The sequence below is a fragment of the Salmo salar genome, chromosome 12 (genome assembly GCF_965601325.2).
Source record: "Salmo salar chromosome 12, fSalSal1, whole genome shotgun sequence".
Taxonomy (NCBI): Eukaryota; Metazoa; Chordata; class Actinopteri; order Salmoniformes; family Salmonidae; genus Salmo; species Salmo salar.
In genome coordinates this window covers 48,870,625-48,890,743 of record NC_138302.1, presented here as the reverse complement: position 1 = coordinate 48,890,743, position 20,119 = coordinate 48,870,625, and the positions used below count along the sequence as shown (strand labels likewise).

The 20,119-nt window shown below is 45.4% G+C and overlaps 1 protein-coding gene across 6 annotated transcripts in view; it reads right to left on the bottom strand.

Moving 5' to 3' along the window:
- LOC106565257 (plexin-B1) overlaps positions 1-20,119 on the bottom strand; it is a 122,257-nt gene that overhangs the window by 34,888 nt on the left and 67,250 nt on the right. For all 6 annotated transcript variants that reach the window (XM_082959012.1, XM_082959014.1, XM_082959013.1 and 3 more), the window contains 3 exons: positions 8,033-8,122; positions 6,646-7,819; positions 4,180-4,362 (listed from right to left, as the gene is read on the bottom strand). In XM_082959012.1, coding sequence (XP_082815138.1) covers positions 4,180-4,362; positions 6,646-7,818 — 1,356 coding nt within the window. In that variant the 5' untranslated portion in view covers position 7,819; positions 8,033-8,122. The remainder of the gene's footprint in view (positions 1-4,179; positions 4,363-6,645; positions 7,820-8,032; positions 8,123-20,119) is intronic.

Genomic DNA, 20,119 nt, shown 5'->3' with positions numbered 1-20,119 from the left:
GTGGCCCTGCCTGGACACACACACACACACACACACACACACGTACAGTACAGTACAAACAAACTCAGATGCAGGCACACACACACTTTCACAGATTGAAACACAGACACGTTCTTTCTATGCCTCTTGCTCCTTCTCGTTCGCTCTGTCATACACCCCCCTACACACACCCACCCACACTACACACACCCACTACACACACCCATCACATTAGGATGATTGCACTCTGGTGGAGGTCCACGTGAGAGAGCGTAAGAGTGGAGGAGTGGAACATCTAGATAATAGCATTACATTAGACAGGTAACCTGATGTTGAAAGGCCTGCTGTAAATAACATAAAAGCCTGACGCTGTGGAGCTCCCGGTCAAGCACTTCTCACATTAAGGTGGCTCAGCCCCCCCCATGCCCCGTTTTAAACAGTGGCTCAGCCCCCCCCCCCCATGCCCCGTTTTAAACAGTGGCTCAGCCCCCCCCATGCCCCGTTTTAAACAGTGGCTCAGCCCCCCCCCATGCCCCGTTTTAAACAGTGGCTCAGCCCCCCCCCCCCATGCCCCGTTTTAAACAGTGGCTCAGCCCCCCCCCCCATGCCCCGTTTTAAACAGTGGCTCAGCCCCCCCCCCCATGCCCCGTTTTAAACAGTGGCTCAGCCCCCCCCCATGCCCCGTTTTAAACAGTGGCTCAGCCCCCCCCATGCCCCGTTTTAAACAGTGGCTCAGCCCCCCCCCCATGCCCCGTTTTAAACAGTGGCTCAGCCCCCCCCCCCATGCCCCGTTTTAAACAGTGGCTCAGCCCCCCCCATGCCCCGTTTTAAACAGTGGCTCAGCCCCCCCCATGCCCCGTTTTAAACAGTGGCTCAGCCCCCCCCCCATGCCCCGTTTTAAACAGTGGCTCAGCCCCCCCCCATGCCCCGTTTTAAACAGTGGCTCAGCCCCCCCCCCATGCCCCGTTTTAAACAGTGGCTCAGCCCCCCCCCATGCCCCGTTTTAAACAGTGGCTCAGCCCCCCCCCCATGCCCCGTTTTAAACAGTGGCTCAGCCCCCCCCCCATGCCCCGTTTTAAACAGTGGCTCAGCCCCCCCCATGCCCCGTTTTAAACAGTGGCTCAGCCCCCCCCATGCCCCGTTTTAAACAGTGGCTCAGCCCCCCCCATGCCCCGTTTTAAACAGTGGCTCAGCCCCCCCCATGCCCCGTTTTAAACAGTGGCTCAGCCCCCCCCCCATGCCCCGTTTTAAACAGTGGCTCAGCCCCCCCCCCCATGCCCCGTTTTAAACAGTGGCTCAGCCCCCCCCCATGCCCCGTTTTAAACAGTGGCTCAGCCCCCCCCATGCCCCGTTTTAAACAGTGGCTCAGCCCCCCCCATGCCCCGTTTTAAACAGTGGCTCAGCCCCCCCCATGCCCCGTTTTAAACAGTGGAACAGCAGGAAATGCTGCCCGCATACTTCGACCTAATGGATTGAACTGTTTTGTGACGTGTAGCATTTGTTCATTTGGGGGGGAAATGTAGCATTTGTTCATTTGGGGGGGGAAATGTAGCATTTGTTCATTTGGGGGGGGGAATGTAGCATTTGTTCATTTGGGGGGGGAAATGTAGCATTTGTTCATTTGGGGGGGGAAATGTAGCATTTGTTCATTTGGGGGGGGGAAATGTAGCATTTGTTCATTTGGGGGGGGGAATGTAGCATTTTTTTGTACTGGATGTCATTGCTCTTTCTTCCGACTTTTGGCCTCCAGGAAGTTAATACGACATTTGTGACAATGAAATCGCATATATTTTTTATTTAACTAGGCAAGTCAGTTAAGAACAAATTCTTATTTACAATGACGGCCTACACCGGCCAAACCCGGACGATGCTGGGGCAATTGTGCGCCGCCCTATGGGACTCCCATACACGGACGTTTGCGATACAGCCTGGAATTGAATTTGTGTGTCTGTAGTGACACCTGAGATGCAGTGCCTTAGACCGCTGCGCCACTCGGGAGCCCAAGCCACTTGATGGCCAATACAAATCAATCGATGTCCCAATATCAAATCTGATCTAGTTATAGAGCTTAAACAAATAGCATTTTCAACAAATATCTCTTTCACTGCCAATTCACCTAGAGGGTATCAGTCTTGTGCAGAAATACGCAAGCGAGAGACGCACATGTAAGATAATATGTACTTTATTGTCAATTAACTTACAGAGAACAAAACAAATGTGCCTTTAATGCTCACAACCCAAACCCCCCCAAAGACACTCACACACCGAGGGGTTGGTAGCAATGGGCCAGCCACGGTGCAGCACCACTAGAGCAATTGTAAGGGGTTATGTGGCCTGCTCAAGGGCACAATGGCAGGCAATGGTATCTAGTATGTCCCAGGGTCATATATAGTTCTGGGACTACAGTTAGGGACTTCATTCACACAATTCGGCAGTGTGCGGGTGTGAGGACTGATGAGTCTACGGAAAGAGAAAAGGGCCTTCTGTTTAGAACTGTTTTTTTACCATCTAGTTGCCACTAGTCAGCGTCTGTGCACTGTGACACACACGGAGTGTGACACGCACAACAAAGCCCTGAGTCATGGAGTGATATTAGCGAGCCAGTGGTGTTGTTTTGTGGTCAGTGTATACTTTTTTATTTTTTTTTACTGTTAATGGGTGTCATTGTGCTGATAGAGCTTCCCTCCACTCTACCCCACTCTGCCCTGGTCACAACCGCAGGGCAGCTATTGACCAAAAAAAAATAAAAAATGGCACAAAGCGCTAATTGTTAGCGCTAGTCACCATTCTGAGAGTGAGAGAACTCGCTACTGTTATGTACTCGTGATGCGTATAAATACTCTGATGTGACTTCTCCTTGGCGTCACTGACAGCGATAGGCTGTCAGCAAATTTAAACTACTGAGATTCACCCTAAGAGCCCCCCCCCCCCCACACACACACACACACACATCCTCACCACCCCTTTAAATTTCCATGTTTGGGTGACATAAACTCAATCCCTGGCCCTAATGTCTTTCAAGACCATATTTGAAGTGTGGTGTCCCCCCCCGTGTATCACTGTCATGGTAACACAAAGGTCCCCCCCCCCCCAATGTGCCCTGGTCCATGAACCCCAGAAGACACAGCTCCCCACGCCACCCCCCGTGACCTCTGCTCTCCACCAGGTGATGGCACCACACATAAATCTAGCGGACAGAAAACCGTGCCTCCTGTTCACACCAGCTTCACGTGACCCCAGTCAATAAGGAAAGCCAATGGACTGGACTTGTCCCAGCCAAACCAATGGAATTGACTTATGCTAGCCAACATGACAACCCAGTGGATTGGATCTATCCCAGCCAACATGGCAACACAATGACCTGGACTTATCCAAGCCATACCGCCTAGACTTTATGTTGAGTTTGTATAGAGATGTCCGTTCCCTGTTCTCTATATCACAGGATGGTACAGGGTGGATGTACGAATATCCCCCTCGTAGCTTGTACGGTTAACAATAGTGTCAGTCTACACGGCCCTTCTTCTGTCAGTGACCAGGTCCATGCTGGACCAATACTGCCTTTCCCTGGAGTAACTTACAGGGCTTTCTCCCAGACAATGGAGGACTACGACTACGTTTTACGAAACAGGACATGAATAAAATGAAGTAAGGGGAAGAAAGAGAGCTGTGGGGGGGGGGGGGGGGGGGGGGGAATACCAGCCGATGAAAAGGGGAGAGAGAAAGAGAAGAGGTCTTACTGTGCATAACAACAGTACTAGTGTTGTCTGGCAGGTCCATGGAAAAGCAAAACGCACCCAGAGCCAATTAAGAAGGACGCATTAGTTACCTGGGCCGGTCTGCTGCTATTATTTCTGGAGTGTTGAGTACAGTCTGCGCTACTGTGGAAGATGCTATTTCTGACCTCTTGGTGCGCTTGTTTGTGTGTGCATGTGTTCGTGCGGCAGTTTGCGAATACCTGGAGCTGTAGTTATCTACAGATTATCAAAGGCTCACTTCATGCAAAGGAATGTACTGGAATATACTTTATACAAAAACAACCAGCATAGGACATGTCTAGTCAGGGCCCAAAATTCACAAAGGGTTCTGATCTAGGATCAGGTCGCCCCTGTCAATATAATCTTATTTTGATCGGTATTGAATGTGGTCCCCGTATAGCATAGATATAAACCGCTCCATCAGTTTGATCTCTATGGTCTCTACCTTGCGCAGGTTCCCCTTGGAGTCCCCCAGGAAGGCGATGGTATGTCCCACCCTCACGCTGACAGCCACTGCGGTGAGACGGGCGGACGGGCTGTCCAATATGGGCTCGGTTTCCACCGGCACCCGGCTGGCCATTGGACTGGGGGTGTGGTCCGAACCACAGGGGTAGGCATCAAGGGTATTCTATAGGTCAGGCGGGAAGGAATATGCAAATTAATGTAGTTTAGAGATGTATAAGGAAGTAGGACACAGTTTATTAAAACAGGTCAAATGTATCTACAATGAAACAATAGGGTTACAGTCAGACAACAAGTCTAAATGCAGATGGATTTGCGCTTAAAAAGCATGACTAAGGTCAAATACAGATACGCAGCGGCAACTCATTCACTAGTATTATTAATTGTGTGGAAGGTAAGACAGGTGCTAAAAGTCTAGTGGCTCCCTCGAATCCTATACGAACACAGTCACGATTTATACTGGTAGGGTTAGAGGTGAGGGGGAAACTATTGCAGGAATCCAGGCGAACGATGTTCCAAAGTGCTTTAAAAAAGACGTTTTTACTTTGACCCTTTGACAGCGGAAGATCTGTGGTTGGACAGGTTGTTTTTTTGTTCCGCAGGTTTTGGGAACACCCGAGAGCAAGTCATTACTAGATCAAGAACCATTCCGAGTACAACAATCTGTTTTTACAATCTCCCAAACACAAAACGCATCCACGGAATTTCATTATGACACTGTGTCAAGATAAATAACCAGTTAACGTGTACCTGCAAAAACAAAAAAAGGGGAAAAAAGCAGCAACAACAGGAGGTACAAGGAATAAACATTGGGATCTACCACTGTTCATAGTGGCCTGTTTTGATGGTTTCCTATGGTGTTGTTACTATTTGTTACAGAGACTTAGCCCAGCACTATCCCTATCTCCCCATAACCCTATCTCCCTCCCTCACACACCCCCCCCAATCTTTCGCTTCCTCCCCTGGCTCTCCTTGCCTGTCCTGTCTGCTTCACTGTTGCCATCTCCCTCCTTCGCTTCTCGGCGGTGGGTGACTTTATCTGTCCTTGTCAGTCCTCGTTAAACATGGCCCTCCGGCTAATGAAGGCTAATGCCGCAGATCAATTCCCCCCATACAATCCTATTAAATTACCCAGCATGCGTCCCGCCCTGTTTCCTATGTAGTCCACTACTTTTGACGGCTCTGGTCAAAAGTAGTACGCTATACAGGGAATAGGGTGTCATTTGGGACACTGCACCACCACACTACTGTTCCCCAACCCTCACTGAGGTAAACAGCCTTCAAGGGTCAGAGTTTAACAATTGTTCTGTTTCCTCTATGTGATGTATCATTAAACACACTGTGGCTCAGTGACCAGCTGTAGTTGGAGCGGTAGTCGCACCAAAGGTACACACAAAAGCGCACATACAAGTATACACGTGTATACAGCACACACACACACACACACACACACACACACACACACACACACACACACACACACACACACACACACACACACACACACACACACACACACACACACACACACACACACACACAAACAACATGGGAATTTCCAAAGCTACAGTGGCATTACGAGAAAATAATCAAATTGAATTCCCCAAATAGGAGGATTACATTTGTCTGTACTAAAAGATCAAATGAAACGTCATTACATTTCTAACATGGAGGTCACGTTGCTGAAACCGAATGACCCCAGAAAGCGTCTGATCTAGTAGCACGCTCAATAGTAGACTTACAGTAAATCTAAAAGACATTCGGACTTTGAAAGAAACATCTTCATTCGCACATGTCGAGGAAAACCAGTTCAACTCTATTTTACCATCCTCTAGTTGCCTTCTAAGTACTTAAAACACGGTTACAGCATACATGCTACATTATTAGTGCTTCATAATATTCTAATACTACCACTAGGTTTTCAAATAAGGACCAAAACGTATCAATCGCATGCCATGTCATTTCGTAATACATACCAGCTGAAAATAACTATTAAATAAAACACTACCAGACACAATAAAACAAGGATTACTGTTTACAATCTGGCACAGAATGGTTACAAATTATTGGATTTTTGGCAAGGGGCACCGGAAAGTACCCATTGTTGCCCCACAATTTCCTCATACGAGGTAGCCTAAATATCAGCAATAAAAGGGACTGTAAACTAAAGTGCTTCCAGAGAAACAACACAATAAGGAATTGGCAAATAGACCTGGGTTCTAATAGTATGTGAAATTATTTCAAATACTTTAGTGGGCTTGAGTGAGCTTGTTTGACACTATGGAAATGAATGGAATAGTCCAAAATGCCAAACCCCGCCCATCTGAGTCTCAAGACGGGCTAAAGCGAATGCTAAAAGATTTGGAAAGATTACGAACACTATTTGAACCCAGGATTGTATAAAATAAGGACCTGGCAAGTCAATCCACTCATCCCCACTCCTACTCACCGACGGCAGGTTGGCACAGTTGGATTTGACCTCGTACTCGATGTAGGCCGCCTCCCCCCCTCCCTCGTCCCGGCCGAACTGTGTGTAACACAGGTCCCTGGTGGAGTTGATCCTCTGGTCCAAATCGTCAAGATTGAACATGCAAAGAGCAGAGTCCTCGCTGGGTCGTGTGGACGAGGCCTGCCGGGTGGAGAACACCCCCAGGAGCACCTCTGCCTGCTCAGCATCGCCCCCACTCTGCTTGGGTGGTAGACCAAGGCGGACAGCCTGGAGCAAGTTGTAGCTCTTCCCGGCCGCCGAGCGACAGGCCAGGGGCACTTCCACGTACGAGTAGTAGGCTTGGTCATCCAGGCACACACGTGACACGTAGGTGCGGTACTCGCGAGACTGAGACTTAATGTCACGGCGGTAGAACAGGAAGTAGACGTGCTGGCGGTGGGCGAAGGATGCCACGAAGTGGTGGTCGTACTCCGAGAGACGACCCGCCACCGCTAGCTTCGCCGTTTCTTCGTAGGAGAAGACGGGCTCCTGGGCCAGGTTGCGTGTGGAGATGGGTGGGTGGCTGCTGGTGTAGCCACGGCCCACAAAGAGCACGGGCTGGCGGTCGGGACGGGAGCGCACCACCAGGCCCACCGTGCTCACGTTGGGGTGGTTAGCAGCCACGTACTGCGTATCCACGGGCCGCTCGGCCGAGAACAGCACCGTACCCACCGAGTCCAGACTCCGCTTCTGGCAGATGCCCTGGTTGACGCTGCCGCAAGTGATCAGTTCCATGGCGTAGGGGTCCACCAGCAGGAGCTTGTTGTGGTTGCTGGTGCGCCGCGCTTGCGGGCAGTTGCTCTCGGTGACGGGGGGCAGGCACTCGCGGCTGTCCGTCACGGGCCCCGTGTTGTCCTGGAGCTCGGCGGTCAGATTGCGGTCCAGCTGGAAGAGGTGGTCCCGCGCCCCCACGTAGATGCGCCCGACTGCAGGGTCCGGGTGCAGGGCCAGGTGCTCGAAGAGGGCGTCTGTGCGGGTGAAGGTGGGGTAAGGGGAAGAGGGGGTGGAGGAGGGGTCAGAGGCCCAGGCCAGGCCATAGGAGGGCCAGCTGGCGGCTAGCAGCAGCGACAGTACTGGGACCGCCGCTGGGACTGAGAAACCATGTCGCACCATCCCCGGAGGCATGGCAACCATTCTGGCAACCAGGAGAGAAAGAGAGAGATTCACACACTATTTTTAACCATAGGTACGTATATACAGTACATAGACGAGATTCACAACATTTCTAAGTCCCTTGTACATACACTTGTACACTACACATTTACATTCAAAAACAAGGCCCTGTACAAACTGATAAACTACAACTTATACCTCTATTTGACGAATGAATAGGATAGCTTTTCCTCACCATTTGTTTCCAACGATGCGTTACAGAGGCATGTCACCTCTTGACCTCCCAGCAGCTTGGTTTGGTTAAAAACACCTCTACAGCTCCAATCTGCAAGACAAAAGGGAGACAAAAGGACAAATGGTTAACATCTCTGTAAACCAAGGAACACCAGTCCAAGTATATATAAAGATTTCCACTTACCGCAACACCTCAAGAGTTAGCAACAAGTGCTAGCAGCAACAAGTGTTACCCCAACACTAGTTAGCATGTTTCTTATTGAACAAATCCCTTCAGATCCCAACACATAAAACACAAGTCTATGTAAAAATAGGAAGTCATCTAATCCTGCTCCAGCAGAGACACATGTGACAGACCAGGTTCAGAATCAGGGTTCACACTCAGGTCTCCTGCACTCCATAATAATTAATTATCCCCCTGAGCGACACTGTTTGGTTGCGCACTGTGACTTGTCTTGATCGCACGTTTGACAAAATGGAGCCCATTTCCATTGAAATTCCAGTCAGACCTGCCTTTTCCCAACAACATCCGTTTTCACTGGCCTGGGAAGCCATTCTTATCAAAAGCCAGGTCAAGTAGTGTCACTCATAGAGAGCTTTCAGTACTACACACACTCATTGCTCCAAGCCCTCCCCAATTCTAGGCTACCAGGCAAAAACACTTCACTTCAGCCACTAACACCCCTGGACACTTTAACCACAGTCATTCCTGGCACCAACATACTGTGTGCGTCCAAAACGTCATCCTATTCCCTATTTAGTGAACTACTTTTGACGAGGCCCCAAAGGGTTCTGATCAAAGGTAGTGCACTATATAGGGAATAGGGGTGCCATCTGGGACATAGCCAGCCTAACTCTCACTCTGCCTCTGCACATCTCCCTCTCCACTTCTGTACTCCCCCACCCCCCCTCCCTTTTTCTCTTTAGTCACTGGCACGGAAGTAGGATTATCCACTGCTAGTTCAGACGGATCTCTCTGTCTGTAGTGAGAGGAGCAAGAGAAAGAGACACACTGAAATATAAACTATTCACCCCTCTGCCACACCTCATTCCTCACCACAATGGAGCCCTCTTTACGAGGAGGGGTAGAGGTTTTATCTGGGAAATAGGGTAAAGGCTTGGCAGGGGGCCAAACTATTAACGAGAGAACATTTTTACTCAAGCATAATAATTACCACCGTTTTTTAAATTTTTTTATCTGTATCATTTTGACCTGACATGAATTACATCAAGCCGTAATTTTGCACTTCCTCTACAAACGTTTGTTTTTCCGCTTGATAGCCTGCTCATGTATAAGTAATTACAGTTCTATGGAAAGTTTTATCAACTGAAGGCACCAGAGGCAAAGTCGCTCTTTGATTGATGCCTTAGTTGGTGAACATTCAAAACAAGCAATCCAAACATTGAGTCGGGATTCGGAGGGAAGAAAGGACACACTGACAAAACACGATCCAAAAGACAGACTCTCCCCTTTGATTCGGCGAAGGAACAACAAAAACAAATTAAAAGCCAAAAAAGGGTTCCTCTGGCTACAAGTTGTCAGGTCGTGAACCCCCTTTCCTGAGCATACCTGGGTTAAAAACACTATTTGAAATCATTCAAAAAGCTTCAACCGGGCTCCATTGAGCTTGCCTGGTTCAAACACTATTTGAAATCACTTAAAAAGCTTCAGCCGGGCTCCATTGAGCTTGCCTGGTTCAAACACTATTTTAAATCACTTAAAAAGCTTCAGCCGGGCTCCATTGAGCTTGCCTGGTTCAAACACTATTTGAAATCACTTAAAAAGCTTCAGCCGGGCTCCATTCAGCTTGACTGGTTCAAACACTATTTGAAATAATTTAAAACGCTACAGCCGGACTCCATTGAGCTTGCCTGGTTCAATGGAACCAACAGAACTCACAGAAATGCAAAACCCCACCCATCTGGCAATCCATGCAGGCAAAAGCAAACTCAAAACGTATTTGAAAGATTTCAAATTAGATAGAAATGACAGAACCATCTTCAATACCAAATGAGACTATTCGTGTTATTCAAAATGCATATAACCAAGGAACATCCAAGACAATCTCCTCACTCTGTCTCAGCCTGATTGCCCTCTAGAAAAGACTCAACCCTGTATATTAAAAAATAGGAAAAGGAACTGAAGATGGACATCTCAGTGGAAGACTGGGACAATATATGCAGAACACAACATTCTGTACTTCTACAAACTCAAGAACATGGAGGAAGTTCAGTTGGAAAATCTACACGTTTTTTTATTTATTTTTTAAATCACTCCTAGAATCAAAAGCCAACAGTTAGGCACACAGCAGCCGGCGGCTGTGTGGCCATGTAGATGCCAACCACACATGTTTTTGGGGAATGTCAGAAGATGTTTTGAGATAATGTCTGCTTAGTGTTAAAAGATGTCCTGGGATATGAAGCTCCTAGAACTTGCCATGTAATGTATCCTGGCAATATTCCAGAGAATGTGATGGGAAGTGATAGACCGCTGCGCCACTCGGGCAATATCTAAGGCACTGCATCTCAGTGCTAGCGGTGTCACTACAGACCCTGGTTCAATCCCGGGCTGTATCACAACTGGCAGTGATCGGGAGTCCCATAGGGCGCTGCACAATTGGCCCAGCGTCGTCCGGGTTAGGGGAGGGTTTGGTTGGGGTAGGTCGTCATTGTAAATAAGAATTTGTTCTTAACCGACTTGCCTAGCTAAATGAAAAATACAAATATAAAAAAATAAAAAAATGGAAGCCTCAAAATCTAAAGAATGGCAAAGTATAATCCAATACATCTTTAATTTTGGAAAGCTTGACATACGGTGCCTTCAAAAAGTATTCATATCCCTTGACTTTCCACATTTTGTTGTGTTACAGCGTGAATTTAAAATGGATTGAGATTGTGTCACTGGCCTACATACAATACCCCATAATATCAAAGAGGAATTATGTTTTTTATTAAACATGAAAAACCTGAAATGCCTTAATAAGTATTCAACCACTTTGTTACGGCAAGCCTAAATAAGTTAAGGAATACACATTTGCTGAACAAGTAACTTATTAAGTTGCATGGGACTCAGTCTGTGTGCAATAATAGAGTTTAACATGTACCCCACACATACATTTATCTGTAAGGTTCCTCAGTTGAGCTGCGAATTTCAAAAACAGATTCAACCACAAAGACCAGGGAGGTTTTCAAATGACTTGCAAAGAAGGTCACCTATTGGTAGATGAGTGAAAAAAAAGCAGACATTTAATATCCCTTTGAGCATGGTGAAGCTATTAATTACACTTTGGATGGTGTATCAATGCACCCAGTCACTACAAAGACACAGGTGTCCTTCCGGGCTCAGTTGCCGGGGAAGGTGGAAACGCTCACGGTTTTCACCATGAGACCAATGGTGACTTTAAAACAGGTAGAGTTTAATGGCTGTGATGGGGGAAATAACTAAGGATGGATCAACAACATTTAGTTTAGTATTGTGGAGTAACTACAATGACAGAGCGCAAAGAACACAAGCCTGTACAAAAGAAAAATATTCCAAAACATGCATCCTGTTTGCAATAAGGCACTAAAGCATTTTGAACAAAAATATAAAAACGCAACATGCAACAATTTCAAAATTTTTATTGAGTTACAGTTCATAAGGAAATCAGTCAATTGAAATAAATTCATTAGGCCCTAATCTATTGATTTCACATGACTGGGCAGGGGCGCAGCCATTGGTGGGCCTGGGAGGGCATAGGCCCACCCACTGGGGAGCCAGGCCCAGCCAATCAGAATGAGTCTTTCCCCACAAAAGGGCTTTATTACAGACAGAAATACTCCTCAATTTCATCAGCTATCCGGGTGGCTGGCCTCATCCTGCAGGTGAATGAGCCCGGATGTGGAGGTCCTGGGCTGGTGTGGTAACACGTGCGGTTGTGAGGCCGGTTGGACGTACTGCCAAATTCTCTAAAACGACATTGGAGGCAGCTTATGGTAGAGAAATTAACATTAAATTATCTGGCAACAGCTCAAGCGGACATTCCTGCATGCCAAATTGTACGCTGCTTCAAAACTTGAGACATCCATGGCATTGTGTTGTGTGACAAAACTGCACATTTTAGAGTGGCCTTTGATTGTCCCCAGCACAAGGGGCCCCTGTGTAATGATCATGCTGTTTAATCAGCTTTTTGATATGCCGCGCCTTTCAGGTAGATGGGTTACCTTGGCAAAGGATAAATGCTCACTAACAGGGATGTAAACAAATTTGTGCACAAAAATTGGAGAGAAAATAAGCTTTTTGTGCATACGGAACATTTCTGGGATCTTTTATTTCAGCTCATGAAACATGGGAGCAACACTTTACAAGTTGCGTTTTTATTTTTGTTCAGTATTAAAACAGCAAAAATGTGGTAAAGAAATTAACTTTGTCCTGCATACCAAGCGTTATGTTTGGGACAAATCCAACAACGCATCTGAGTAACACTTCATATTGTCAAGCATGGTGGCTGCATCATTTTATGGGTATGCTTGTCATCAGCAAGGACTACGGAGTTATTTAGGATAAAAATAAAACGGAATAGAGCGAAGCACAGGTAAAATTCTAGAGGAAAACCTGGTTCAGTCTGCTTTCCAACAGACACAGTGAGACAAATGCACCTTTCAGCAGAACAATAACCTAAAACAAGACCAGGTATACACTGGAGTTGCTTACCAAGACGACATTGAATGTTCCCGAGTGGCCTAGTTACAGTTTTGACTTAAAATTGGCTTGAAAATCTTTGGGAAGACTTGAAAATGGCTGTCTAGCAATGATCAACAACCAACTTCACAGAGCTTGAAGAATTTTCAAAAGAATAATGTGCAAATATTGTACAATCCAGGTGTGCAAAGCTATATATTATGTACCTACTTTATAGCAACTGCTGTTTGTTTCTGTTGATACTCTATATTGTTTTTGCTGTATTGTTTTGAAAAAGACTAAGCATAGAAAATAGAAATGATTTAACATCATATTTGAACCCAGATAGGGGAGAGTGGGGTAAATCGAGCCACCCTTGTTTCTAGGAAGCCATACACAAAATGTATCATTTGATCACATATTAATGAAGAGGTCATCATTTCATGGCCTGTGAAGGAAGAAATCACATGGAAAAAGTGGTAAGCAAGTAAGGTCCAAAAAACAGATTTTCACCAAGTCAAATGAATTTATGGTGTTTCAGAATTCTTGTATCTAAACCAAAGTAGATCACTTTGTTCTATACATCAGTTGGGGTCTCTATAACCTTCAATATGAGGTCCTAAACAGAGCATTAAAGTGCATCCTTGTAGCTGTGTGGGCTAATATAGTTAAAAGGTTTACCCTGGGGTAAGTTAAGCCAATGGCTATGGAGTAAGTTGAGGCAAAGGTTGAGCAAATGTAAGTGTTTTCTTCCCAGGTGTAATTGCAAGGCATTATCACTGTGATATGAGGTAACAAAATTGGGCTGGCACATGTTAAGTTTTAAATTATTAAAATAAAAAAAAGAGCTTTGTGATTGTGTTTAACTGTGTTTGGGAAATAAAGATAGACATGGTTTTAAAAAAAAAGGTACAGTAGTGGTAATATTTCATTCAGTAGAGAAATGTGTAAGCTCCTAACTTACCCTGTCCCGGTGGCTCGACTTGACCCATACTCGGGTTAAGTTGTGCCAAGAGACCACTTTTTTTTTGGACAAGCTATGTTTTCAAAACTAATGTTTTGATTAATTCAGATTTTCCAGTGATACACAACATCCTGAAATATATGTAGATATCTTTGTTAAAAAGAATACCATATTTCCATTGGAGTGATGCTGAATGTACAAAAGTGGATCAACTTACCCCACTCTCCCCTACGTTTGTGAGCATGTCACGACTCTTCCCTATACTAACCCTGCCTCGCAAGAAGGATCGCTAACCCTGAGAACGCTGCAGCCCCAGAGCCTAGGGCAGCCCCGTCAGGAATGACATGTTAACTCCGTGAAAGACTATAGCAACAAACAGTGTTTCTCCCATTTCCTCCATGACCACCGGATTCTGGGGGTCGCATGTAATACCATCGCGGGTCATGGTGAATTTGGCACAGCCCAGTTACGTGGTTGTCACTTTGAATGATGGCAAAAAATCTTGCAGGCCTGTGCATTCACGGTCCAAGAGCAACAGTTGGGTCAGTTCAACGTCTGTTAATCCTTTTTTTTCCCCTTACTCCCTTCCCTCAAACTTATTTTCGGAAATAAAGCTGCCAGAAAACGTACGGCACACTGGCTTCTCACTCCACTTCGTCCTGTTTGACTTGGAAATGATTTCCTTTTCCCGAAGCAATAATCCAATCAGCCTAAACTTCATTCAGAGTTTTTTTGATATACGAGAAAGGGCGAATGGAGCGGTGATTCAATTCTTGTAGTCGGATCTCCAAATTCGATTTTGCCTCCAGGGGAAGTCGTTGTTTTTTGGGGGCGCTTTAGCCGGCAGGTTAGGTATCACTGTGAAAGGAGAGCGGGGAGGAAATGTGTGCTTGTAATTGGTTTATCTGTTATGTAATGTTTCTTTCACCTCAGAGTAATGGAGTATTCCTTTTCCCCTCTGTCTCTTTACTGATTGGAGTGGACACAGAAGCTAATGCACTGGATTCCTATGGTCAAGCTGTGCAGACTGAACAGAGTATACAGTGTCTAGGCCTACTGTCAAAGTAAAGCTGCGGACCAAGCCTGTTTGTGTAGAGCCTAAATGTGTGGCCAATGTATATGCTTATTTGTGTTTGTGAGATATAGCCTTACTAGCCTACATGGGTTTTCAATTGACCTATACAGGTTCTCATTGGCTGTACTGCCCTTGGATATGGAGAGGTCACCATGGATACAAACTAGGTTTTCAGGGATTGGGGTATACTGGGGTATACTTTCAGGTATACTGGGGTATACTTTCAGGTATACTGAGTACAGAACTCAAGGAGGTCAACTGGTCTGGGCCTAGCCAAGCAACCAGACGACTACGGAGTATTCCTGGGAGGCCATCATCTGTTTACTGGAGTCGACTCCCACACACAACCACCATCTCATTCAAATCAAGCCCAAGTCAGTCAGTCAGACACACACACACACAGAGAGAGAGAAAAAGGGACAAAAAAGATATAGGACAATTGAAGGGAAGAATGAGGGAGAGAAAGAGCGAGAGAGGAAAAGAGCGAGACAGACCCAGAGAAATCACCACAAACAAGTGCTCGCACGCCTCAGTGCTCCCTGAGAACTGATGGAATGTGACTAATGATAATAAGCCACAAATGGGGGGGATAAAAAGAGAGAGAGAGAGAGAGACATTAATTACAGGGCTTGCCCATATTTCCCATGCAACACTCACTCATTCAAAGACCGGGGGAGAGAGGTAAGAATGGAGCAGGAGAAGTGGACTCCCACCCCACACCCACACTCTCACACCCTTGCCTTTGCTCGACAGAAAATCGGGACAAAAATCAGGTCTGCAGAGTGCACACGGCCTTCTGCGGTCAGTCACTTCCTAACATCAACAAAGAGCGTTTACAAAGGATGCTTTAGAGCCCATGTTCAATTACACAAACACTGGCGTCGATGTACCCTCCCCCACCCCACCCCACCCCTTTTCACAGTGCAACTGTTACAGCACACACAGAGAACCCTGTGATATACAAACACCTTAAACCATTTGGGGAAGCTCGTAAAGGCTAGCCGACGAGGGTCAGTACAAATGTACGCCATTGTGCTTTAAATAAGCAAAAGCATCAAGTGGCGTGAGTGGGGAAATTACGACAACGTTAGTCAGCCTTAGCTTATCACCAAACGTGTCTGATCACGCCCCTGTATGTTTTCATTAGGATATATCAGAGGGTGATATGTACGGCTTCCATTTCAGAGGGAGCAAACATTTATGGGTGCGACTAAAGGATTGTGAGTGACTGGCATGTCAACCCAACCCCCTAAACCCGGGAGACCCCTAATGAGGGTCCAAAAAGCAGTTAAAAATGTCCTTCTACTTTGAGAGTATTTTGTGTAGATTGTTGACAAAAAAAATGACATTTAAATCAATATTAATCCCACTTTATAAAATACAAATTTTGATAAAAGTCAAGGGCAGCAGCTAATGGGAATCCATAATAAATACAAATACTTTCTGAAGTCACTGTATGAGTTTCTTTGACACTGTCATTGGTGAGGTACTGCATACGGCAGATCCAGAATCTGACCAACTGTAATATCTACTGTAGTGTCTCACACCCAAGAATCCCAAAGTATGTTGAATGGGAAGGGATAAGTTGCTTGTAAAAACTAAAAGTACAGGGCATGGTGGAGCACCATTTGGGGGAGTGTCGGAAATCACTTTCTTGAACTTCCAGATTTGTTTTTTTGGACCATCTGGGGGTGTATCCGGATGACCCAAAAAACAAATCTGGAAGTTCAAGCTCTGTAAAATTGGTTGTTGATCATTGCTGCACAGCCATTTTCAGGTCTTGCCATAGATTTTCAAGCAGATATAAGTCAAAACTGTAACAAAGCCACTCAGGAACATTCACTCTCTTCTTGGTAAGCAACTCCAGTGTAGATTTTGCCTTGTGTTTTAGGTTATTGTCCTGTTGAAAAGTGAATTCATCTCCCAGTGGCTGGTGAAAAGCAGACACCCAGGTTTTCGCCTATGCTTAGCTCCATTCCATTTATTTTTTATTATGAAAAACTACACAGTCCTTAACTATTACAAGCATACCTATAACATGATGCAGCCACCACTATGCTTGAAAAGATGGAGAGTTGTACTCAGTAATGTGTTGTATTAGATTTGCCCCAAACGTAACACTTTGTATTCAGGACAAAAAGTGAATTGCTTTGCAACATTTATTGCAGAATTACTTTAGTGCCTTGTTGCAAACAGGACGCATGTTTAGGAATATTTGTATTCTGTACAGGCTTCCTTCTTTTCACTTTGTCAATTAGGTGAGTATTGTAGAGTAACTACAATGTTGTTGATCCATCCTCAGTTTTCTCCTATCACAGCCATTAAACTCTGTTTTAAAGTCACCAATGGCCGCATGGTGAAATTCCTGAGCGGTTTTCTTCCTCTCCAGCAACTGAGTTAGGAAGGACGCATGTATCTTTGTAGTTACTGGTTGTATTTATACACCATCCAAAGTGTAATTAATAACTTCCCCATGCTCACAGGTATATTATTTTTACCCATTTACCAATAGGTGCCCTTCATTGCGAGATATTGGAAAACCTCAGTGGTCTTTGTGGTTGAATCTGTGTTTGAAATTCACTGCTCGAATGAGGGACCTCACAGATAATTGTATGTGTGGGGTAGATAGATGAGGTAGTCATTAAAAAAAATCATGTTAAAACACCATAATGGTACAGAGTGAGACCATGAATCTTATGAGACTTGTTAAGAAATGTTCCACTCTTGAACTTATTTAGGCTTGCCATAACAAAAGGGTTGAATACTTAGACTCAAGACATTTCAGGTTTTCATTTTTAATAAATTTGTAAAAACACATTTTTAAACATAAATCCACTTTGACATTATGGGGTATTTATTGTGTGTAGGCCAGTGACGAAAAAAAATCTAATTTAATAAATTTTAAATTCAGGCTGTAACACAACAAAATGTGGAAAAAGTAAAGTGGTGTGAATACTTTATGAAGGCACTGTATCTGTGACAGCACACACCTAGCCACTGGGCAGCAGTATCTAAACTCAGCAAAAAAAAAGAAACGTCCCTTTTCAGGACCCTGTCTTTCAAAGATAATTCGTAAAAATCCAAATAACTTAACAGATCTTCAATGTAAAGGGTTTAAACACTGTTTCCCATGCTTGTCCAATGAACCATAAACAATTAATGAAAATGCACCTGTGGAACGGTCGTTAAAACACTAACAGTTTACAGACGGTAGGCAATTAAGGTCACAGTTATGAAAACTTAGGACACTAAAGAGGGCTTTCTACTGACTCTGAAGAACACCAGAAGAAAGATGTCCAGGGTCCCTACTCATCTGTGTGAACGTGCCTTAGGCATGCTGCAAGGAGGCATGATGACTGCATATGTGGCCAGGGCAATAAATTGCAATGTCCGTACTGTGAGACGCCTAAGACAGCGCTACAGGGAGACAGGATGGACAGCTGATCATCCTTGCAGTGGCAGACCACGTGTAACAACACCTGCACAGGATCGGTACATCCGAACATCACACCAACGGGACAGGTACAGGATGGCAACAACTGCCCGAGTTACACCAGGAAAGCACAATCCCTCCATCAGTGCTCAGACTGTCCGCAATAGGCTGAGAGAGGCTACCTGAGGGCTTGTAGGCCTGTTGTAAGGCACATCCTCACCAGACATCACCGGCAACAACGTCACCTATGGGCACAAACCCATGACCCTCCAGCATGACAATGCCACCAGCCATACTGCTCGTTCTGTGCATGATTTCCTGCAAGACAGGAATGTCAGTGTTATGCCATGGCCAGCGAAGAGCCCAGATCTCAAACCCATTGAGCGCGTCTGGGACCTGTTGGATCGGAGGGTGAGGGCTAGGGCCATTCCCCCCCCAGAAATGTCCGGGAACTTGCAGGTGCCTTGGTGGAAGAGTGGGGTAACATCTCACAGCAAGAACTGGCAAATCTGGTGCAGTCCATGAGGAGGAGATACACTGCAGTACTTAATGCAGCTGGTGGCCACACCAGATATTGACTGTTACTTTTGATTTTGACCCCCCTTTGTTCAGGGACACATTATTCAATTTCTGTTAGTCACATGTCTGTGGAACTTGTTCAGTTTATGTCTCAGTTGTTGAATCTTATGTTCATACAAATATTTACACATGTTAAGTTTGCTGAAAATAAACGCAGTTGACAGTGAGAGGCCGTTTCTTTTTTTGCTGAGTTTATATGATAATAAATGTTTTCATTATTACTCATGAGTTGAATCTTTGAAAGGCCATGTTTATTCCTAACGTAATTGCCCAGGTGTTAACTTGCATAACTTGTATGATGTCGGTGCTTGTGAGAGAAGTACTGTATCACATCCGGCCATGAATGGGAGTCCCATAGGGCGGTGCACAATTGGCCCAGCGTCTGGGTTAGGCCGGGGCAGGCCGTCATTGTAAATAAGAATTTGTTTTTAACTGACTTGCCTAGTTAAATAAAAATAAACTAGACTGATCTGTGTCCAGTTAGTTCAAGTAGCCTTTATTTATCAGTGTGCTTCAAACATTTTCTTCTAAGACTCTGAACTGAGTCATGTTACAGTTTGTAATATGTTACAATCAACGCCTGCCAAAATCTTTAAAAAGTTGGCCACAGATTATGTTACAGGTACATTATTTATTTTCTGCATCAGACTTGACTCTTCTTCCAAAACTCTTGAAAGGGCTGAGTAGAGTTTCACTGTTTGTTTAATTTATGATATTGAATTGTTACTCACCATCAGTCCCTCTTTATAAAGACACTATTTGAGCCCTTTCACTCTGAGCAAGTCATAACATTACAGAGATAGCCTTTCAAGTGTTATTGATAGTCTACAGATTGTCAGAGTCCCTGTGTGTATTTCTTTTATTTGGTACAAGTCGTTTCTTGGCTTCTGCCCCAGCCTTTCCAGACGGAGTTGGGTCGCGATACAAGTAGTGCCCCATGAATAACTGTTCCCCAGCCTGTCAGTTGGCCTGACCGCTTGCCTGGCTAGTTATTTATAGAGAACAATGGCCGCTGAACTGAAGAGAACACATTCCTCCTCGGCAGCTCAGTTGATTAACTTTCTGATAGGGAGATTACTGCGTGTGTGTTCTTCCGGAAAGTTATTCTCTACTGGTACAAGACTTAAAAAATGACCGTATTTAAAAAAATTAGCCCCTTTTAGGGAGAAGTTTGTTCTCACACTCTTTTGGTCATGTTCCACTGCTCTGGGGGAAGAGAAACTTGTCACTAGGAGAGGGGACGGAAGTTCCCATGGCTATTAAACTTTATGGCCCCTGAGGAGGAGTGACTCCTGTGTGAGGGAGGCTGATGAGTTGTCAGAGGGATGGATATCCGGAAGACAGCGGCTTGGTTGAGGGGATCCACCTTCCTTCAAG